The following is a 20740-nucleotide window of genomic DNA, read 5'->3' as shown; positions in this document are numbered from 1 at the left end:
TGCAGCTGGAATTGGAATGGACCTTGGGATTTGGATTTGGAATCAGGCATGGGGGGTTTTTTTCTTTGGGGAGGGGGTGTACATGGTGGGACTCGCACACGCAACCATTGCCCCTTGGTTAGATTTTGGATTCCTACCTGTTATCCCGTCCTGTCATCCCATACGGTATATCCCCTATTTACATGTTGAATACCCATCTGTCTGCCACTCTGTCATACCACGTCCATGTCGAATTCCAATCCCATCCCATCCCACCACAAGCCCAACCATGCCTCCTTGGAAAACAATCCATTATTTCCTTCAAAAACAGCCCCCCCCCCCCCAAAAAAAAGATAAATAGGACATGTATAAATGTATACCCGCCCGTCCCCAATACCAAAGCCTGAGCATCAACCATTCCTCCTCCAGCCCGCTCATCCCCCACCCCCAGCTCATTGCTCAAGCACCTCGCGTGCCGGATGACCCTTTGGCGGATCCTTGTGTAGCAAATGTTTACCCTTCCAGCGAGGATGATCGGGGTGGTTTTCATCATGGGCCGTCGTTGTGGTGGTTGCAGCGCCGGTAGCACCATCGGCACCAATAGCAGTGCCAGTAGCAGTAGCAGTACCAGCCGGATATTCCTTCGAGTGTCTGGGGCTGGGCACATCTCTCGAGACGCGTCTGCTATGCTCTCTTGATGCGCGGGGCGACGGCTCTGGGCTGATGGCCGACTTTTCCTTTTTAGACTTGTCTCTGTGCAGGAAGCCGAGGAGGCCACCTTTTTTCTCCTTGTCGGCCTTGTCGGCCTGCTTTTCGCGCTCATGTTGTTCTTTGGTGAGAAGTTTTTGCTCCTTTTCTTGCTCGTTGTGCAGGTTGTGCTGCTCTGTTTCGTGGGCCGCTATAGCCTTTTCGTGCTTGTGCACCTCCTTTTCATGTTTGTGTTGCTCCTTTTCGAGTCTGTGCCGCTCCTTCTCTCGATCATGGGCTTCCTTCTTCAAACGCTCCTGCTCTCGTTCTGCTAATCTAGCTTGTTCACCATCATCCCGTTGGGAGAATGCATATGCGCCGCCACCAATAGCAGCAGCTCCACCTGCACCAAGAAGTGCAGCATTTCGCTTGTCGTGGCCTTGGTCAGCGGGATCTCGAGTGGCATCATACGGCCGCTGGCTAGTCGAGCCTAATGCTTGTGTGTTTTGTGGCACAATGGCACCCTGTGCGGGATATGATGATGATGTTTCGTGAGTTGGGTATGAGGTCTGGTTTGCGCTGTTCCTTGGAAAGGTATCGTGAGTTACTCCACGAATTGGGTCAGCTTGTCCTGCAGAACCTAATGCAAAGTCTTGCGTCGTTTGGTGGAGACGCAATTGCTGATTGTTTTCAGCATGCCTCGAACCAGCGTAAGCTCCTGCACCCACAAGCCCAGGACCTGTGAGACCCTCAAGACCAGCGTTACGTCCAGTGTTACTGTCCACATCTAGCTCGGCGCGGTTCACGTTGCTGTGGATGGTCGGATCATTGTAGTTGTATTCACTTTTTGGTGCCACCGGACTGGGAGCGTTTGCTCCTGGGGTTGTCGGGTCGTACCTCTGTTCATTCATAGACGCACTTGGCTGTGTCATCCTGTGGTTCCCATAGGCCTGGATGGCCTCATGAGCACCGTATCCTGCAGCGCCAGCACCGCCTACCACGGCTGCGTCCCGACCGTAGTGATGATCCGAATGCGCAGCTTTGCCATCGACTTGGGGATCTAGACGGTCAAATGTGTCAGATTGATGGGGTCCGGTGGTGTTGTGGCTCTTTTGCAAGGCCGGGTCCGGTTGAATCCTTGGATCCAAAATGTTTGCTACGTTGCTGGAGTGCGGACCAATCGTCTTCGAAGCTGGCCCTGTCTCTGTTCCTGTGGCAGACGTAAGACCGGTGCTAGAAGCCAAGCCATGTTCTGAGGGCGATGTCGTGCTGGATGCGGGACCTCTATTGGTATCGTCACCGCGAGCTGCGGTGTAGACACCAGCAGCTCCAAGTGCTCCTGCTCCTGCAATTGCTGCGTTACGTCCATAGCCATAGCCAGCATCTTTGTCTGGAGCTGAAGTTGGTGCTGATACCATTGACGATTGCTGGGGTTGTGTGGTATGATCCGCCATCGGTGCTGGAGCCCCCCTAGTGCCGTAGAACTCATCATGCGGTGCTGCTACGGTAGAAGACGCTGGTGGAGCAGTGAGATTCGTTGAGTGATGGGGTGCAGACGAAGCAGGTATTGAACTATGAGCAGTCTCGTGGGGAAGAACTGTTGAGCCAGATCCAGGGGCATTGTTGCGTTGGAGAGAATGCTGCAATGCAGCTCCACCGACAGCAGCACCGCCCATGATTCCAGCATCCCTACCTGGATGATGCTGCGACCCCGATGCCGAAGGATTGCCAGCAGTACTAGATGTCTGCACAATTCGGGAGGGAGCAATTCCAGTCGAACTGGCTTGAGAATCAAACCGGTGTTCCTCAAGTGGATCCTGTACGCCGGAGACACGTGGGTCAAGCATCTTGGAGCTATATGGACTCGTCTCTTCATACAGAGGCTTGCTAGCGTCGACCTCTGTAGTTGCCCGACTTTGGTGGGCTGAGTGTGCGGCTAAGCCAGCGGCGCCCGCACCAAGGCCACCAGCCATTACAGCATCTCTATCATGGTGATGATCCTCGGAAGACCTTGAAAGGGGGTCATCTAGCGTTCCAGTGTGCCGGAGTTCATGCTGATCCGTGGTGGAATGAGGAATCGCGGTCGAGTGTGTGCCGGTAGATGATCCTAGGGTGGAAGTCGGTTCCTGATGAGTGGCAGTAGCAGCGGATATAGGGGTAGGCCCCACACCTAGTGCTGGCGCAGTCAAAGTGGAAGCTGGCTGAACAACTGATGTGTAGTCCAGGAAAGTGTTGCCATGCTCGCCTGGTGTACTAATGAACTCACCAGGAATATGGCGGTGATGGGATTCTAGTCGCGAAGCTTGGGGACGTTCATTAGCAAAGGAACCAGTGACTGAATCACCCGTCTCAACAGGATTGGTAGCTCCATCAACAGCTTCAAGATGGTGGCCTTGTGCAGAGCGGGTGCTAGTGGTATCCATTGGCTCCTGATGAGATACCTCGTGCTCCTTTGTTGTGCCCAAACCGATGAGGTTCTTAGCCTTTGCTAGCAGACCTTGTTCCTCTCCGGGTTCACTAGAACTGTTCATAGTCGCGGCAGAATTGAAGGTGTGGCCATGAGTGTCGACATCTCTCTTGTCTGAACGATCCCTGCTCTGTGTAGCTCCCACGGTAGCCGCAGCCGCAGCCGCTCCAGCCAAAGCCTCTCGGCCATGGGAATGACTAACGTCAGTGCCCTGTTGGTGATGGTCTGGCTCTCGGCCAGTGATGCTCTCTTCGTGTAGCGTTGACGTTGGCTCAGCTGGGTACTGGGCAGCAGATGTCTGTGTCACAGAAGGAATGGTAGAAGCATCCTCCTTGCTGTATGTCGTAGATCCAACAGGACCATCGCCATGGTGCGAGGTCACTCCCCCAGCGAGGGGAAATATGCGGTTGGTATCTACAGTGTAGCTCTCCTGTCGCCGATAACTCCCATACGGTTGTTGTTCCTTGATGGCCCCCAGATCGGCAGCGGGTACTGCGGGAGACTCTGCAGTGTTGCGTCAGGTTTGACCTCATTCAAGGGGAATACGTTTATTGACAAAGATATCTACTTACGAGAAGTGGACCCAATGGTTGTATTTTGATCTAGGCCGTTCCCTTGTGAGTTTCCTAGATTTCCACCTCCTACAACATGGTCTGGAGACAAGTTCTGCTCGATTGAGTTCTGGGTGGGTAAAGCGGCATGTCCCTGCTCGCCGGGGCCGAAACCAATCACACCACTCTTGATGCTGGCAGTACTCATTTCTGTACCACTGGTCTTTGCATCTGGCCGATGTTCTTGCGTGGTCGTGGCAGAAGTACTCTCGTGTCCATGCTTGCCGTCAACAGCATGCCGAGGTTGTGCGAGCGTCGTATATGGCTCGCCGCTCGTCGTCTTTATCTCATAGACCGGCTGACCTAGAGGAGCATGCTTGCCCTCCTTTCTCTCCGTCATCTGATCATAGATGGGGTGTGTCTCTCCAGCCCCTCCAGCAGCAACCGGGGGAGATGCGTGTGGATTGTGAGAAGTGGTCTCTTCCGTCTTCTTGTGTCCATGACTGGCGACGAATTAGAGAACAGCGTTGATTTGTCTTGTCAGTGATGGATACTCACAGGACGTTCTTCATTTTCTCCATGCCGGTTGGGAATGACTCGAGGAAGTAGTAGAGAAGGATTGTGGAGCTGTGCCAGGAAGTTTTTCAGGATGCAGTCCGTGTCGATAGATTGATAGCTGGATATCAGACTCTGGCCGGCTCGAAAGAGGGGGGCACAGAGGTGAGAGTAGGCAAGACAAGACAGTGGCACTAGCAAAAGTTGGTCATGGACATGGCAAGTGTATCAAAGACATGATGATTTGGTGTAGCTACCACGGTACTACTCTGCCTACCTTTGGGTTGCGCAACGATGATGACCTCATAGTGTTGGGGTAAGTTGCAAAGGAAGCTAACCGCTGCAGCTGCCAACGAGAAAACAAGCGCAGAGAGCCAATTGAGCGACAGAGAGCGGGCCACAAACCAAATTCGGTGGACAGGAGGGTTTTTGGTTCCAAGGTGGCGTGTGTGAAGACAGGTTGGGGACAAGGCGAGATTACGCAGGTGGCCGTCATTGTGGTGGATGAGATGTTTTGGTGTGTGCGAGGGTGTTGACGGCCAAAGGGCCGAGGCGGTTTCGTTGGGTGGTGAAGACAATGAGGGAGAAGGGAGAAGGGAGAAGGGAGAGCACGGGGGAGGGAAGCCTAGATGGTAGATGGAGGGCAGTCGGACGGTGGACTGCTGGATTGCACTGCGCAGCGCTGTTACCAATGCGTCTATAGAGATTCTGCTGTGTAAGAGGGAATGGAGTAGAGTAGACAGACACACAGACAGGCAGACAGACAGACAGACAGGACGTGTCTTGCACCCTCCCCCATCCTAGTGTGTTTCATGTTCCCTGTGCAAGTCGTGTGTTGTCCACCGGGCGCGGGATGCGAAGATGTCGCGGAGATAGGGGAAGCCGCCGTCAGCCGCCATGACCTCAGCGCACCTTCCCTGTTGGTGAATTACCCCACACTTGGCCCACCCATTCTGCCCCTACTAGCCCCTCTTGGCTAGCCATGTATTGTACGGTCGAAGGATCTCTGGGGCAACTGCAACTGCACACAGCAGAGTGACCCGCCCCACCACTGGAGACTACGGTAGAGTATACGGTGTATGGCTAGTATTCTCTATCCCTAATCGATGAAGCCACTGCCACACGTCGCTCTGGGCACAATCCACGCTTTTTCTTTATCTTACAAGAGAAAAACACTCGGCCAAGACAAGAGCGAGGCAGGCCAGGCCAACACAGGCGAGCGGGGTGCGGAGGGAAGAAGTGCGTGGTTGCGGCGTGGGAGGGAACGGCATCTCTTGGCTGTGTTCGCAACATGGGAATCCGACCAGGCCAGGCCAGACCAGGATATATAGATGATGGCATGGCGAGGATAAGCGGATGGGTGGATGGGAGCAGAGGACAAGGAGGGAGCAGAGGACAAGGAGGAGGGCGCAGTTCATATGACCATGGAATTAGCGCTGCGTGAACTTGTATTCAGCATAGGGTTAGGCCGTGCTAAGCTCTACTAGCTAGCTAAGCAAGGTTAACTAAATATTATACTATAAGATTTTATAATATATTCTAAACCTATTCTAAATATATTCTATACTAGTAATACTATAAGCTACTACTACTATACCTATTACTAATATATCTCTTATATCCTACGTAAGTAAATTAAAATATATTTAGAATATATTCTTAATAGGTTATAGAAGCACTATTAATAGTACCTTACCCTTAGCTATATTCTAGATAATATTAGGGTATAGCCTATAGTTAGCTCTAATAGGGTAGTTAAAATAGAGAGTAGAGAGCGCTACTACTATACTAAGATTAATAATAAGGGCACCTTATATAGAGTAAGAATAGGTTCTAAATATATTCTAAATAGGTTCTAATATTCTTAGGCTATTCTAGGTACTAGGGGCACTCTATATACCTATACTAAAAAAGATTACAGGCTTAATATAGCCTACTATAAGGTTAGTAGGGTTAAGAAGACTAGCTAGCCTTCTATAATAGAGGTCTATAAGGCAAAGAGTAAATATATTATTAACCTATTCTTAACTTATTATACTAATATATATAGACTTCTATATAAAGGTTATATATAATTACTAGAATACTCCTTACTATAAGTTATTTAGAATATATTTAAAACTTATTACTAATATATTTTATAGAAGTTCTTTAAGCCTAGCTAGTAGCTACTATAGGCCCCCTAGTAAATACTAATACCCTCCTAAATATAATTTAGAAGAAGACTTGCACTAGCTATAATAGTAATAAGGTATAGCCTATAAGAACCTATTAAAAATATATTACTAACTTATTATAGCTTAACTTTATTACTATATCTACCCTACTAAGGATTTAAGGTTATTAGGTTCCTTATACTATCTATACTTATAATTATCCTAGCTATAGTAAGTTATTTATAATATATTATTAACCTATTCCTAATATATTTTAAGACTATTACTTTAATACTAGTATAGACCTTACTAATTCCTACTAGAATACTACCTAGTTCTACTTATAGTATACTTTTATAGAGCCTAGGGAGGATAGGGAGGATAGAGAAGATACTAGAGAGGGGGAGGGAGATAATAATAGTAATAAGTAGGAACACGTTAAGAATATATTAAGAATAGGTTCTAATAAATAATATATAATAGTATATAACCTAAAGGGGTAGTAGTAATTACTAAAATAAACTCTTTACTCTTCTCTTTTTTTTTCTATCTACTAAAAGTAAAGTACTATTTACTTTTATAGGGTCCTTTAATAGTATATAACTTTTTCTTTTAACTTTTATAGGTATTATAAAGCTCTAGTAGTCCTTTAGATTAAAGAAGAATCTAGTATTTATAGGTGTCTAGCTATAATATATTATTAATATATTCTAAATATATTTTAAGAGACTAGACTTATATCTCCTTTTTACTACTTTTACTAAATATTATTTATAGTATAAAGGGGAGTAACTATTTGCTCCTCTTCTTTACTCTCTACTTCCTCTTTAGCCTCTACTCTAGCTACTACTTCTTATTATAGACTAGCTATCTTAGAGGGTTCTTAAACCTTAGAGGAGGCACTTAGTATAGTCTACTCTACTAGTAGAGAACGTATTATTAATATATTTAGAACACGTTCTTAAGCATTTACTATTAAGCTCTTATAGAAGATCCTTACTTCTATAATACCTTATATTATAGTTTTACTATAGTTTACTAGGGCTATTTAAACCTTAGGATAATACCTCTTAAGGTAGTAGATAAGATTACCTCTATTAGAGAAGTAACGCTAAAATAGTTATTAATATATTATAAATATATTCTAACTTGTATATATATATACTCTATAAAGTTCCTATACCCCTAATCTAGCCTAAATAGCCTAGTAGAAAAGCTTGCTAGGAAATACTATACACCTATTATTTAGGTAGGATATTATAAGAGAGAATACCTTAGTATTAAATAGAAGTAACTTAAGCTTAATATATTACTAGTATAAATCCTACTTAGTATTAGAATAAGTTTATAATATATTCCTAATATATTCTATTATATACTAACTTTAAAAGATCTTTATAGACTATATTAACTAGTTATATCTAATAATATTAGGAAAGATAGATAGTAAAATAGTATTAAACTCTTAAATATAAAAAGTTCTTATAGAGTGTAAGAAGAAAGAAGAAGAAAGAGGAGAAGAAAGAATATATATTTATCTACTTATATATACTTATATAATAGACTAGAATATATTAAGAACTAGTTAAGAACTAGTTACTATATTTATAGACTAACCCTACCTTATATAAAAAGTAGCTATCTCTTTCTTAAGTTTAAACTATACCTTTTGCAATTTAAATAGTGCCTTTTTCTATATAAGTTCTTCCTTATCTACCTCTAGCTTTTCTTTTCTCTCCTTTAGAGCCTAATTACTAAGAAGAGCCTTTTATTATAAAGTTTATAGTTATAGACTAATAATAAGTTAGGAATATATTATAAACGTGTTTTGCAAAGCATACCTTTAGGTTACTATTAGTAGAGGAGAAGAGCCTAGTAGTAGAGAAGATAGAAAAGGGGCTAGTAAACTTCTTTCTAATACTACTCTACTACTTACCCTCTAGCTTTAGGCTTTTAAGCGTACTCTTTTATTTCTTATTAGGACTAAGATATATCTAGTTAAGTTAAATATAGCAAGACTTGCTTTATTATTATCTAGAGTGTTATTATTATTATAGGATATATTCTAAACACATTTTAAATATATTTTAATTAGTAAATATATATAACACTAGTATAAGACTTACTTTCTCCCCTCTAAAGCTTTTTAAGGTACCTTTGCTTAAGCCTATTAGGAGTTCTATAGTTATAGTGTATTCTAAACTTACTCTAGGCTTTAAACTCTTTTATATCCTATAGATCTATCTAGTATATACTATATAATATTACTTATATAATTCTAATAAGTTAAGAATAGGTTATAAACTTACTTCTAAGTAGCCTTAAGAATACTTATATACTTACTAGTTTTATATCCTTTCTAGCCTACTTGCTTAGCTATATTTAAATAAGATTCTAGTTTTTCCTATACCTCTTTTAATATTTTACTATAGTATTGCATAATCCTAGCAGTAATTACTAGGTTTTTCTTATAGATTGCCTAGTTTTAGGTATCTTTAGAGGGTTTGTATTCTAATTATATAAGAATAAGTTAGGAATATATTTAGAATAGGTTTAGAATATATTTACTTACGTAAGAGGAGGTTAGCAAGCTAAAAGTATTCCTCTACTATTAATGCCTATAGTAATTTACTTAGATATAAAGAGGTAGTATTATCTAGCTCTCTTTTATATACTTTATAAATACTTCTTTATAGATATACTTAATAAAATCTTATATAAGATTAAAGTTGCTAGCGCTAGTTACGCTTATAAGGATTAATTAACTAGAGATAGCGCCTAAGTCCTAGAAACAAGTTAGAAACACGTTATAAATAGGTTATAGTGCGCTATAAAACTTGCCTATTATCTACTTATTACATATATTAATAGTAGTCCTATAGAATCCCTATAAGTAAATATACCTCTATAATACTTATCTTTTTATAAATGCTTTACACTTCTAAAAGAAGTTAGTAATAGTAACTTAATATATCTTAGTTATATCCTTATCTATAATAATTTAGCTAAGTGTAATAACTATAATATATTAGAAATATATTATAAACCTATTCTTAATATATACGCTTCTTTTCCTATAGGTAGAAGATTACTATTAGAATCTCTACTTATACCCTATATAACCTCTTATATAACATATCTATCTAGAATATATCTTAATCTAATAGAATTAATACCTACTCTTTAAAAAGGTAAATAATTAAGTTACCTAAGCTTAATATAAAGATTTACTATATATACGCCTGTAGTAACGTGTTAGTAATATATTCTAAACCTATTCTCTTACACTATATATAGTTTTAGGATCCTAATGCTTTATCCTCTACTTATAGTGTACTCCTCTAAGGCTACTCTTAAATAGGAACTATAGAAGCTTTTCACACTTTATAATATATAAGATTTTATCTTTATTTATAAAGCTAATATATATTTCTTTAATAGAATAGAAACCTTTAAGTTAGAGATAGGTTTAGAGCTAGGTTAAGTTTAGGAACTAGGCTATAATAAGTTAAGAATATATTTATAATAGGTTGCAAATAACTTATATTATATAAGCTATAGAGTAAGCATAGGCTATAATACCTTTACTACTTCCTTAATATTACTATTAGATAGTGTTAAGGGAGGAGGAGGTATATATATATATATACTAAAAGAAATAATAGTAAAAAAAAGGTATTATTACTATATCTATTAGTATAATTACTTAGAAGGTAACTTTATATAGGATTTTAAATAGAGATCCTTGCCCTTATAGATAATTAATACCTAGAATATATTAGGAATATATTAGGAATAGGTTATAATATACCTACTACACTTCTTTATCTAGCTTAACTATAGCTTAACTATAGAATATAAAGCAGGACTACTAGAAAGATTTAATATCTCCCTAGTTAGAAGACCTTGTAGATATATAGAGTCTACCTCTAGTAGTACCTAACTAAAATAATATTTTTTCCTAGTAGTAGATATTAGGCTATAGTTCTAATAGCTAATATATAGTTAAGCCTATTCTATAATTTACTAACTTATTATTAATATATTTTAAATATATTTAAGTTTCCCTCCCTACCTAATTTACTATAGTCCTTATTATAGGATAATAAGATACCTAGTAGTCCTTATAAATTCTTAAAGAGAAGCGCTTAATAAGGCTATAATAATAGCTTCTTATTTATAGTTCTCTTTATAGAATTTTCTTAGGTACTACACTTTTTAAGGTTTAGATCTAATTATATAATATATTATTAATAATATAATAAGAATATATTTATAATATATTCTTAAGATACTTACACGCTTTTACCCTAGAGTATTAGTATTTATACTAGCTTGCTAGCTAGCTATTAAAGAATAGTAAAGTTATAGGCCTATTAAGATAGATAGACTAGCAGGAGTATTATACCTACTAGAATTAGAATAATTTAAGAACATGTTCTTAGTATATTACCTATATAGCCTATATAAGCACCTCTTCTCTTATTAGGTAAGAGCTATCTTTATATTACTAAACTAGTATTATATACCTATACCCTTAGCTATATAATTAAGGGTATACTAGGAGAATAGCTATATACTTAATAATTACTAGTATAAGTAGTAGTCCTTAACTATTACTATAAGTAAGGTATATATTATACCCCTATAATATATTACTAACCTATTCTAAACTTATTTTATTTACTTTTACTTACTTCCTTAATACTACTACTACTATCCTCCTCTAGCACTTTATATAGTTACCTAAATTTATCTCTAATATTACTATCTAGTTTAGATATATTATCTAGTACTACTATACTAAACTCTAGTATAGTATTTAGGAACGCCTATATATTATTAAGAATAGGTTTAGAATATATTTAAAAAAGATAGTAATAAAAACTATATTTACTTACTTAAATTACCCTAATTTATACTTAACTATAGGCTAGTTTATATAACTATAAAAATTTGCCGCTGTGACGTGGACTTGAACCTACAGGGATATTCTAACCACTTAGAGTAAAGCCCAAGTCGCCCGACGCTAAACCCATGGTCATATGACATGCCACCACGACAAGGAGGGAGCAGAGGACAAGGAGGGAGCAGAGGACAAGGAGGGAGGGGTGGCAAGGCGACTGGCTGGGCTGACTGACTTGACTGTATGGGGGTTTGCGCGAATTAACTGTGTGGCGGACCAATGCAAGCCTTCGCAAGCCCCACGCCGGTGACGGGAGAGTAGTAGTATGCTACTCTAGCCTGTACTTCCTTCTTGCACTCTTGCTGGGTCTCACTCTAGTTTTGCACGGTGGCTACCTACGTGAGAAGGAGACTAGAGTGCTGTACTGGCACGGTAGGGTCGGCAAGAGAAGAAAAAGTCGGCGGATGCAAGTGGGGGGGAATGGGAAAAGTGTTGGTTGGCCTCACCCTCACCCTCACCCTCACCCCCCACGCTGTTTGCTGTTCGCGGCGCCACTGTAGACTGCCAGCCCTCCATTCACAGCGGCTGCACGACACACAAACCCATTCCAACCCATCCAACCCACACACACACACACACCAACCCTTACCACCCTCACTACTCTCACTCCAGAACAACCTCTTCCTCTGCCTCGGCCGATCGATCCCCACGCCTTCTAGAAAACTTCGACGCCCACCTGGGAAAACCTAATCCTGAGTCCTTGCTGGCCCAATCTTGTCTGGCCCTGTCCTGCCCTATCCTGCCTTGCTCTGCCCAGCTCTGCCCTGCTTTGCTGACAATCCCCCATCCCGCCCGCCAGTCGGACTGTACTGTCGCGAGTTCCCCCGTCACGTTTGCCTCGACCGTTGCGCGCGAGCGAGCCACCCAACCTTGGGGTCGTCTTCTCCGCCCTTTGGTCTAGTTCGCCAGCCAGTTTCACGCGCTCATCACCTAACCGTGTATTTGCAGTTTGCGTTGCGCCCATAACCCCATCCTCTCCCACCCCGTTGTTTCCCTCACGCCCCCAACTTCCAACCAACCTGAAGGCTGCTGCGTGCCAGGATCGGTTTCGGCACCCCAGGCACTGCTAGGACCACCCATTATCCACCCACGGGGGCCCACCATCCTCCGCCTCTCCGACCCATCTCCAAGTCAGCCTCACACTGCACTTGCCCTTGCCGACCTTCAACCGACACTCTAGCCCTCCTCTGCTGTCTCCCAACATCCCGATTATTCTCCCAAAATACACACAAACACTTGGACGCCTCCCTCTTCCCCCTCCTCTTCCCCCCTCCTCCCCTCTGCCACCACTCTCACCCGTCTCACCCAAGCCCCCCATTGGGCCTGCACACTGGCTTCCCAACGCTAACACATCGGCATCATCGGCCTACGTCACCGCTCACCATGCCTGGCCAACTGCGAAGCCGCTTGCGGCGAGTTCTGACTGGCGAAGAGGGCCACAGTGGCCCCTTGGGCAAGTTCAAGTCGAAAAACGCAAAGCACGCGCTTCCAGAGAGCGACTTTTATCTCCCAGGCGAGAAGATGCCGCCGCTCAAGTATCGTCGACCCGTCGACCCGGAGCACAAGAAACGGTTGGAGGCCTTTAGCTTCACAACCGCCTGGAGGAGGCACAGCAACGCCAGCCTGTACTCGCCCATGGGAACGCGGTTGTCGAGTCGTAGGAGTAGTTTCCGCAGCAGACGAAGCCGCAGTCGTAGCATGCACCGTAGTCGGAGATCCAGTGTGTCGAGCGAGTACGACCACGAGGATTGGGTAGACAGTGGTATTGGTGCGAGCATCGCAGGTGATGACCGGCCGGCCAATATAAGAGAGGCCAGCGATGACGAGGGCGATGTCCTCAATGGTACGTCTCACCGCATCCTTCTCCTCCTAACCCCTCCCCCCCGACACAACACGTCTAATACTCTGTAGTCGGCCTCTCACGCAACCCTACAGAAGACCCACGCGATGCACGCCGCAAGCAATCCGCAGCTCTCCGCCGTTCTAGTTCGGTGAGACAGTTGTCGCGTCCAGGCACAGGCTCCGACCGCACTCGCCAGCCCTCGGCCTCGGTCCCCTTTACGGCAGAAGAACTCCAGCTAGCCCTGCAAAAATCACATCTAGAAGCCACTACCGAGGAATCGGATCGCAGTGCGGGAACGACGCCCTTTGACGACTTTGACGACTTTGCAGACCCAAGTCCGTTCCTGAGACCGCGTGGTGGCTCCATTTACGTGCCCTATGACGGCCAGGGCACACCGCCAAAACTGCCCTTCTGGGGCACCGCCTACCCCTCCAACGACGACACCCCGAGCGTCGGCCACTTTTCCCGACGACCCTCTGTATTCGCGACTGAGGACGATGTTGCCTGCACCCCGCAATATGAACGTCGTGAATCTGCCTTCTTCCCCGTCGATGCCCCAGGCCTCACGCCCGCCCGCCGAACTTCGGTGTTCGTCGCGGTCGAGCAAACGTGCGAATGCCCGCCCGCAGAAGCAAAACCAATCCGCAAACCCCTGCCATGTGCACCCTGCGACGCCATTGCCGCCATTCTTGCACGACCAGATTAATTCTTCTCGCCACGCCTGGGTCTTTTTCTCATGATCCCTTTTCTCTTCTACTTTTCCCTGTCTATATTTTTTGTGGGCCAGCTTTGGGGCTTTTGATGGTATTCGGCAAGACTGCACTGCATTTTCCACGGCGTTTGATGTCATGTAAGAACCCTTTGATGGTTCCATGTTTGGGTTTTTATTATCCCCGTCTCCGTCCCTCATTCCTAGACGCAGACTTTTTTTTTTGGGGCGGGGGCCTTTTCCTTGTATCATTGCATCATCCCATCGAGGTTGCTTGATTTATACAAATTATATGCCGGGCTTTCTTTGTTTCTTGCCCTTGGCTACTTTTGCGGAATCTCTGGGCATTGGAGGGATTGGAGGGGGATAAGTATGGGATAGGGACTGGGTGTTCCCTCTGAATTTTTTGCAGACTTTAAGCCTTGTGCTTTTTTTCATCGCATTATTGTGGGTTTCCTTCTAGACTAGATGGCGAGCATGTTTGTGTTTGTAGTCGGCAATCAGCGGTGTTTGTAGAGTCGGTATGGTGCGGATCGAAATGCATAGCTCATGTCTTGATTATTTGAGGAATTTATACATGCCATGCTGTGGTTCTTTTTAGGGGGGAGGTTTGGTGCTGGTGGGATGAGTGATGAGTTGTGAATGATGAGTGAGGGCCGGGCTGGGAGTGGTGGAGATGGGGATGGAGGTAGAGATGAAGGCTCATGCATACACCCTACATCACATGGCCTGAAGAAACAAAGCAAACCACTCTGGCACTGGGGTATCTAGGATGATCTAGGATGATTAGGATTGGAGTTTACGGTACATATTGTACACGCTATACACGCTGTACATATTACACATACTATACGGTACATACTACCGTGGGAATCTACGTCCATGCCGGAACTGTGTGAGCGGTGCGTGGTTCGCTGCTTCGTTGTATGGATGTGTGGTAGAGTGGTAGAGTGGCTTTGTGTTTTGGGAGGGAAGGGGAGGTGGGGATTGGATGGTGAAAGGTAGGGGTAGAGGGTAGAGGGTGGATAGGATGGGGATGAATGGGGTGGGATGGCTTTGGATGGGGATTTGAGATTCATATAGCACTTGCAATACCCATACCCATATCTATACCTATACCTATACCTATACCTATATCCCCATTCCTTTTCCAAACTCACAAACTAACAAACTACCACTACCCAACCAGCCCCCAGCAACCCAGCACGCAACCAATCTTCTAATAAAACATCTGGGTGTAATCTACCATATCATCCAAACATCACAGACGGTGAGCTTTGCTATGGCATATGCACTCCCTCTATCTCCATCCTAAATACCTCGCATCCCCATCCCCATCCCCATTTCCATCGGGTGGAAATGTGTAAAGAGTAATCGATTCCCAAAACCACATCACACAGCTATCCAACACATCCACAACACCCGCTCTTTAAGACTGAAGTAGGTACCTCACGTACCATAATCTCCCAACACAGCTACTTGCTCGTTGCTTTTTTTTTATATTCCAGAGTCATGAGCCGGGGAAATATCTTGTGCTGATCTCGCGGTTTCTGGATATATAGCCATCTGTGTAATCTTGGACTTGTAGTCAAGTTTCATCTATGCTGGGTTGCGGGCGGTGGGGTGGAGTACACGACACGGCCTTGGTAGTCATCCATCTACCTACCTACCTACCTACCTACCTACCTACCTATCCACTATACTCGCCCAAGATACTAGCCCAGAAATCCTCCATCACTACTACAACAACACCATCACGCCATCCGCCACCCCCCAAAACACCCAGCCCGGCTTACCCCTTCCACACCCCTCACCCCTCACCCATTTTACTGCACAACACCCACCCCCATCCAAACCCCAACACACCAAAAGATCTTCCGCAAATCCACCTACCCTCTCGGCGCGCATCGGCTTTTCAGCGCGCCAAGACGGTGTTTGCGCTTCTCTTGAGCTCGGCGGACGGCGGGGGCGGGGGCTTGGGGGCTTGGCTGGGGCTTGGGGGGGATGGAGATGGGGTTGGTGTGGAAGCGGGTGCGGGATGGGTGGGAGGGGGTGGATGGCGTGCTGGTTGGGGTTTTTTTGCGGGGGTTTGGGTAGTGGTGGTACTCTAGCATGGGGAGTGTTTGCTACTCTACTTGTAGATGTGGTCTTGTGTTGGAAGGGTGGAGAATGTTTGCTACTTGCAGAGGGTTGCAAGGTGCGGGGGGGTTGTTTGTGTTTGTGGTGGGCAGGGGTGGGTTGGAACTTGGAGGAGTTGAAGATGGGATGTGCTGGAATCCTCTGGGGACGGAAAATTTGCTATGGATTGGGATGGATCTTGGAGGGGGGTTTCCATGGGGTGAGGTGATTGTATGAATGATGTAAGACGACATGGGTAAAATCCGGGGTACTGTAACGGCATCTCGAATTCTTTTCCACGGATCTTTTCCAGGAGCTGTGCTTGGACACGGCATGTCTTGGTATATGTCATCCGGTGTAGCACACAGAGTACGGCGAAAAATCTTATCAATACATCGTGCTCTCGGGTCTGGTGCAAGACTACATCCGAGAAATGGGGAACAAGCCATGGCCTTTATGCTGTTAATGAGTAATCCGTTACCAAATCTTAGAACATACGGTAATCATGTTGACCAGGGTCCTGCGACGCTTGAATGCGCTGATTTGCGATGGCAGGACATGAAATTGCCTGTCAAGCTCGTACAGACGTATCAGTAAAACCCACCTCGCCTATTTATTGCCCAAGCTTCACGTAGGCAACTTACGTGAGGCCAGATAGCTATCCAGCGCAGCTTATCGAAGCCAGACAGTTCGTGTAATTAGATGATGCGGAGTGATCAACAAGAGTGCATACCTATACCTAGGCCAAACCTACCATAGACTAACATCATCTTCGCGCCGGCGATCAATCGACGATGTTGCACGCCACCTTCACCCGTCTACTATGGCAGAGTTCCAGACTCCACAGTCTATGAAGCTCCACCACCCCCGACCGCGGAATGTTTCTCGCTCGATTGCAGGCAACCTCAACACTACTAGCAATCACATCGTATGATGTACAACCATAGCGCGTCCCTCCGATGACTGCGGAAGGAATGGGACATGGGTTGATCAGTCCAATATCCTGTACGATGATGTTGGAGAAAGCATTTACAAAGTTTCGGCAACGAAACCTTCTGGAGATCAGGCAGCTGGGCACTGCCGGCACCGTCAACGGGAGTCATGTTATCCGAGTGAAGATTGAGTAATTCCAATCTGGGGAAGCCGCTGCAAAGCCATGAATCGGCCCGAAAAGGGCAGCAACTTTCGAACTACTGCTGGTGCCCATTTCAGTATCAACTCGCATCAAACACACAGATGGTGGCGGCTCTAGATGAAGTACAAGAGCGGTTCACAAACTTTAGAGGATTGCCAGGATATGTTGGCTGATACCCACATCTAAGCAGAAAAAGCACTGACAGCGTGCGTTCATCGTGAAACGCTACAGCATCCTAGCATGTCAACAGGATGCGGAGAATAGCGAAAGGTAAGAGAGTCGAGACGGAGAAGCCCACCAGCTACGCGAAATTCGTATACTGAATCGCCAGAGCAGCAGTAACGCAACTAGCAACGCACTCGGCTACCTTTGCCCGTCAGCTGTTCATTCACCGTTCAGTAAGTTGTACGCCCTACCCGCAGAATGCGAATCGCGCGAATAATAGACATTTCCAAGTGCTCATCAAGCCACCATGCCCAATTAATGGAAGTCGCATGTATGCATTGGCGAGTACATAGAAGCTACCATGAACAGACACAACATCCCGTGGTGGTGGACTGCTGTGAGGTCGAACATCGTGGAGGATCGAATGGGGCGTACTCCGCTCAGTCCGCACGACCCTGATTGCATCTGCCAAAGAAGTTGGGTGACAGCACTAAACCCACGGCAAATAACGCATAAATCTCAATCAATCTGTTTGGCAACCTCAAAGCAGTATTCCGGTCCTGCATGAAGGTTCACCATGCTCTTCCCGCACTCACATGTGATCCTCCGGTCAAACGTCCACCTGCTCTGCGAGGTGACTTGGGGTCATGCCCCAAGGTACCTGAGTGTGCACTGAAACCTGTCTTGCAAGCAGTCAGCTCGAGAGCGGCTATGACGGCCCCAACAGGGAAAATACGTCCCGGTGAAACTCATGGTGCTGAAGATGGGCGCCTGCAAGATTTGCGCTTCAAGGTGTCGACCCACACAGACTTCTCTCCTGATGCCGCTGGCCGAACGGGCAGATTGTTGTGCGACAAGTTGCTACCTATACTTGTTGAGCTGGTCGGAATCATGGCGGCGACGAAGAGTCGGGGCGAAGGCTATCCTCGGGCATAGCAAGGAATGCTTCCACAAAAGTGTCGTTTGGCCCCAGAGGAGTTTCCATGGCGAAGTTCCCCACAACTCAATTGTGCTGCTTTGAGCACCCATGGGATTTCAAAGTCCTGTCTTCAGTTTCACTGAACAGAACATGTGGGTATATGCGCAACATCAAAGCTCCCAACGGCCCGCGACGCAACGACAACACACTGCCCTGACACCCATTGCAGGTTGGGGCCGTAGATGTCGTGTATCGGTACCTGCCTCCCCTCGCACATTGCGGACGCCAGTCAGCTTAGCGGCCAACAGTCCGACTCGTCTGATCTGTAGGATGAGAAGCTGTTCAAAAGCCAGGTTTGGCCGAGCTCCACCGGAGTTGCTGTCGGCTCTTTTGCGGAGAGTACAAACAGCAATGCTGTGGAAGATGGAGGTACATGGTGCCTTGGCTGTAGTCATCGATGGAGAAGTCACGGTGCACCTTATTGTCCTTGCTGAGATCGAGAGCATGCACACCACGTCTGCGTCTCGTCCACCGATAAGATGAAGAGCCAATGATTTGCGCTTTTGAACACAAAGCGGGTCAAATGCCCCGCGGGATGTTGACGGGATGGATCGTGAGAGAGTCATGCAATCCCAATCGGGCTGTTGTTTTGAACGTGAGTAACGGGGTATTGTGCGCGCTGAACTTTGAACTGTAGCCATCGAGGTTCACGCAAGAGTCAACATGAAAGAAAAAATCCCCTGGTTGCTCGTGATCATGCGTTTATCATGAACCTCCACACTTTGAAGTGGTGTGGGACCTGTCACCTCGCCCACGCCCCACATGCGAGACTGGAATGAAGACTGCTAAGCGAGACCGTCGTGGCAAGCCAAGGTACATGCAGTTCAATAGCCGCTTGTCCTGAGTAGGTCCGCCTTGATACGCGAAGTTAACGCGTGGATCAGATCTGTAGGAACCCTGTTAGACGATTTCTTATCCGAGAAAGGGCCAGGGTGTGACGGGTAGTTGACCGGGGAAGCTACCATTCGGACCTAGAAAGGCCATTATTTCGATTACTTCCTCCTGGTATAGGAAGTGTGAATCGTCTGCCACGCTGTTCGAGGCGAAGAATGCGACCTACCGACCACGTTCAGCATCAGCTTGGGAGAGTCACTTTTGTTGTCGATGCTGGTCACGAGCGTAACAGTCCATATCGATCTGTCTACGCCCGCAGAATCATCACCCGAGGACCAAGAGCGACATCTTTGCAATACCAGGGTCACTTTCCTGCTTCTACTTGAATTCGGCAAGACGTGTCTAGCAGAAGTGCCTGATCGCCGCACATGCCCCTGTTCTGGCCAGTCGTCGGGTGATACAAGCTATCAGTGGTAGATTTGACGGGTCATGGCCTGCGGGAACTGGCAGTACTGTAGGTAGCCAAGGCTATTCCGTGTTTTGCATGGCCTTGATGCGCGTCATCTTGACTGTGGGGCCAGCTTAACTTGTTAGCACCCGTGGCCCGCTCTGGTTGTGACACAAAAGAGACTATTGAACATCCGTTCTGCTGGTTAATCAGTAAACATTTGGCACCAGCGTTGATACAGTTGGGCTAATCGTTGCTTTTTGGTAGAAACAATCAGGCCCAGACAATGGCCAGTCATATCCGAATCGATCGGCAGAGGCAGCTATACGTCTCGATCTCAGCGACGGTACTCTCAACCTAGATCAAACAACTGTCCTGCATATTCGCCTTGTAGTGCAGCTGACTTCAGCCAAAGACTTCGCCTCGGATCGAGGAGTGGCTTAGTTTCAAAATGCTCAGCCATGTCGTGGAGGTGAAAATACTGGAGGCAGCGATGTCGCAACATGAAGAACCTCCGAGGATGCTGGTATATCAGCGTTTACCTGTTGCGTGTATACATTCCCTGTAACAAACAACACACTTGAGACAAGCCAATCATTGCCGCAGAAGGCGGCGTATCGGACCGGAGAATTTGGCGGAAAAACTTTTGTTGATACATGCAGGTTCGCCGCTGTGCAACCGTCAACGTACATGCTCCACTAAAGACCGAACGGAAATCCGTCAGGAGATCCCTCCCAATCTTGGAGGAGCAACCTCAACGGTGATCCTCAAGGAAAAATCGCAGTGTATCTTTCTATCAAAGATCAGATCATGGCCAGCCCTCTATCGAGCGTAACCTTCGGCCTGTGTTGCACCACGAGAGCACTTCCTGGTTTGGTCTAGATACTGCGGAGTGGAGAAGGCTGGTAGAGGCCGAATAAAAAGTGAGCCGACCTCAAAGGGGCAGGACGGGTTTGTACAACGATGCTTGGCAACCGGTTCCCCAGTCGTCTAGTCCTCCTTGAGCTGGCACACATTGTGACGGACATTCCTGAAAGAGTCGGAGAGCAGTCGAACGACGTTCTGCGTAACCCTTGATGAAGACATGTGTGGAGAAGTGCATGCATGTCTGCACAGTTGTCAATGAACCAGCAATTGCCCAACGCAGG

General features: G+C 45.8%; 4 protein-coding genes across 4 annotated transcripts; 1 reads left to right on the top strand and 3 right to left on the bottom strand.

Annotated features, from left to right (window-relative positions):
- Window positions 1–431: 431 nt before the first annotated feature.
- Window positions 432–4265, bottom strand: IAQ61_005096 (uncharacterized protein; the record flags this gene model as incomplete). The annotated part of the gene is made up of 3 exons (XM_003843082.2): window positions 432–3637; window positions 3706–4187; window positions 4243–4265. 3 exons carry the CDS (start codon window positions 4263–4265, stop codon window positions 432–434), a joined length of 3711 nt encoding a protein of 1236 aa, XP_003843130.2.
- A 7439-nt stretch (window positions 4266–11704) lies between these two features.
- On the top strand, window positions 11705–14867 carry IAQ61_005095 (uncharacterized protein). Its single transcript, XM_003843084.2, has 2 exons — window positions 11705–13204; window positions 13273–14867. Exons 1-2 carry the CDS (start codon window positions 12745–12747, stop codon window positions 13908–13910), a joined length of 1098 nt encoding a protein of 365 aa, XP_003843132.2. The 5' UTR covers window positions 11705–12744; the 3' UTR covers window positions 13911–14867.
- Window positions 14868–16039: 1172 nt separating this feature from the next.
- IAQ61_005094 (uncharacterized protein) lies at window positions 16040–16366 on the bottom strand (the record flags this gene model as incomplete). The annotated part of the gene is made up of 1 exon (XM_066096656.1): window positions 16040–16366. One exon carries the CDS (start codon window positions 16364–16366, stop codon window positions 16040–16042), a length of 327 nt encoding a protein of 108 aa, XP_065953351.1.
- A 1405-nt stretch (window positions 16367–17771) lies between these two features.
- IAQ61_005093 (uncharacterized protein) lies at window positions 17772–20700 on the bottom strand (the record flags this gene model as incomplete). The annotated part of the gene is made up of 6 exons (XM_003843086.2): window positions 17772–17891; window positions 18138–18251; window positions 18460–18941; window positions 19371–19608; window positions 20075–20262; window positions 20619–20700. Coding segments are annotated over 6 exons (1224 nt in total), but the record flags the coding sequence as incomplete, so codon positions are not given.
- Window positions 20701–20740: the final 40 nt, after the last annotated feature.

The sequence above is a fragment of the Plenodomus lingam genome (genome assembly GCF_022343315.1).
Source record: "Plenodomus lingam strain CAN1 chromosome Unknown contig_21, whole genome shotgun sequence".
NCBI classification, from domain to species: Eukaryota; Fungi; Ascomycota; class Dothideomycetes; order Pleosporales; family Leptosphaeriaceae; genus Plenodomus; species Plenodomus lingam.
This window is presented reverse-complemented; position numbering and strand designations above follow the sequence as displayed.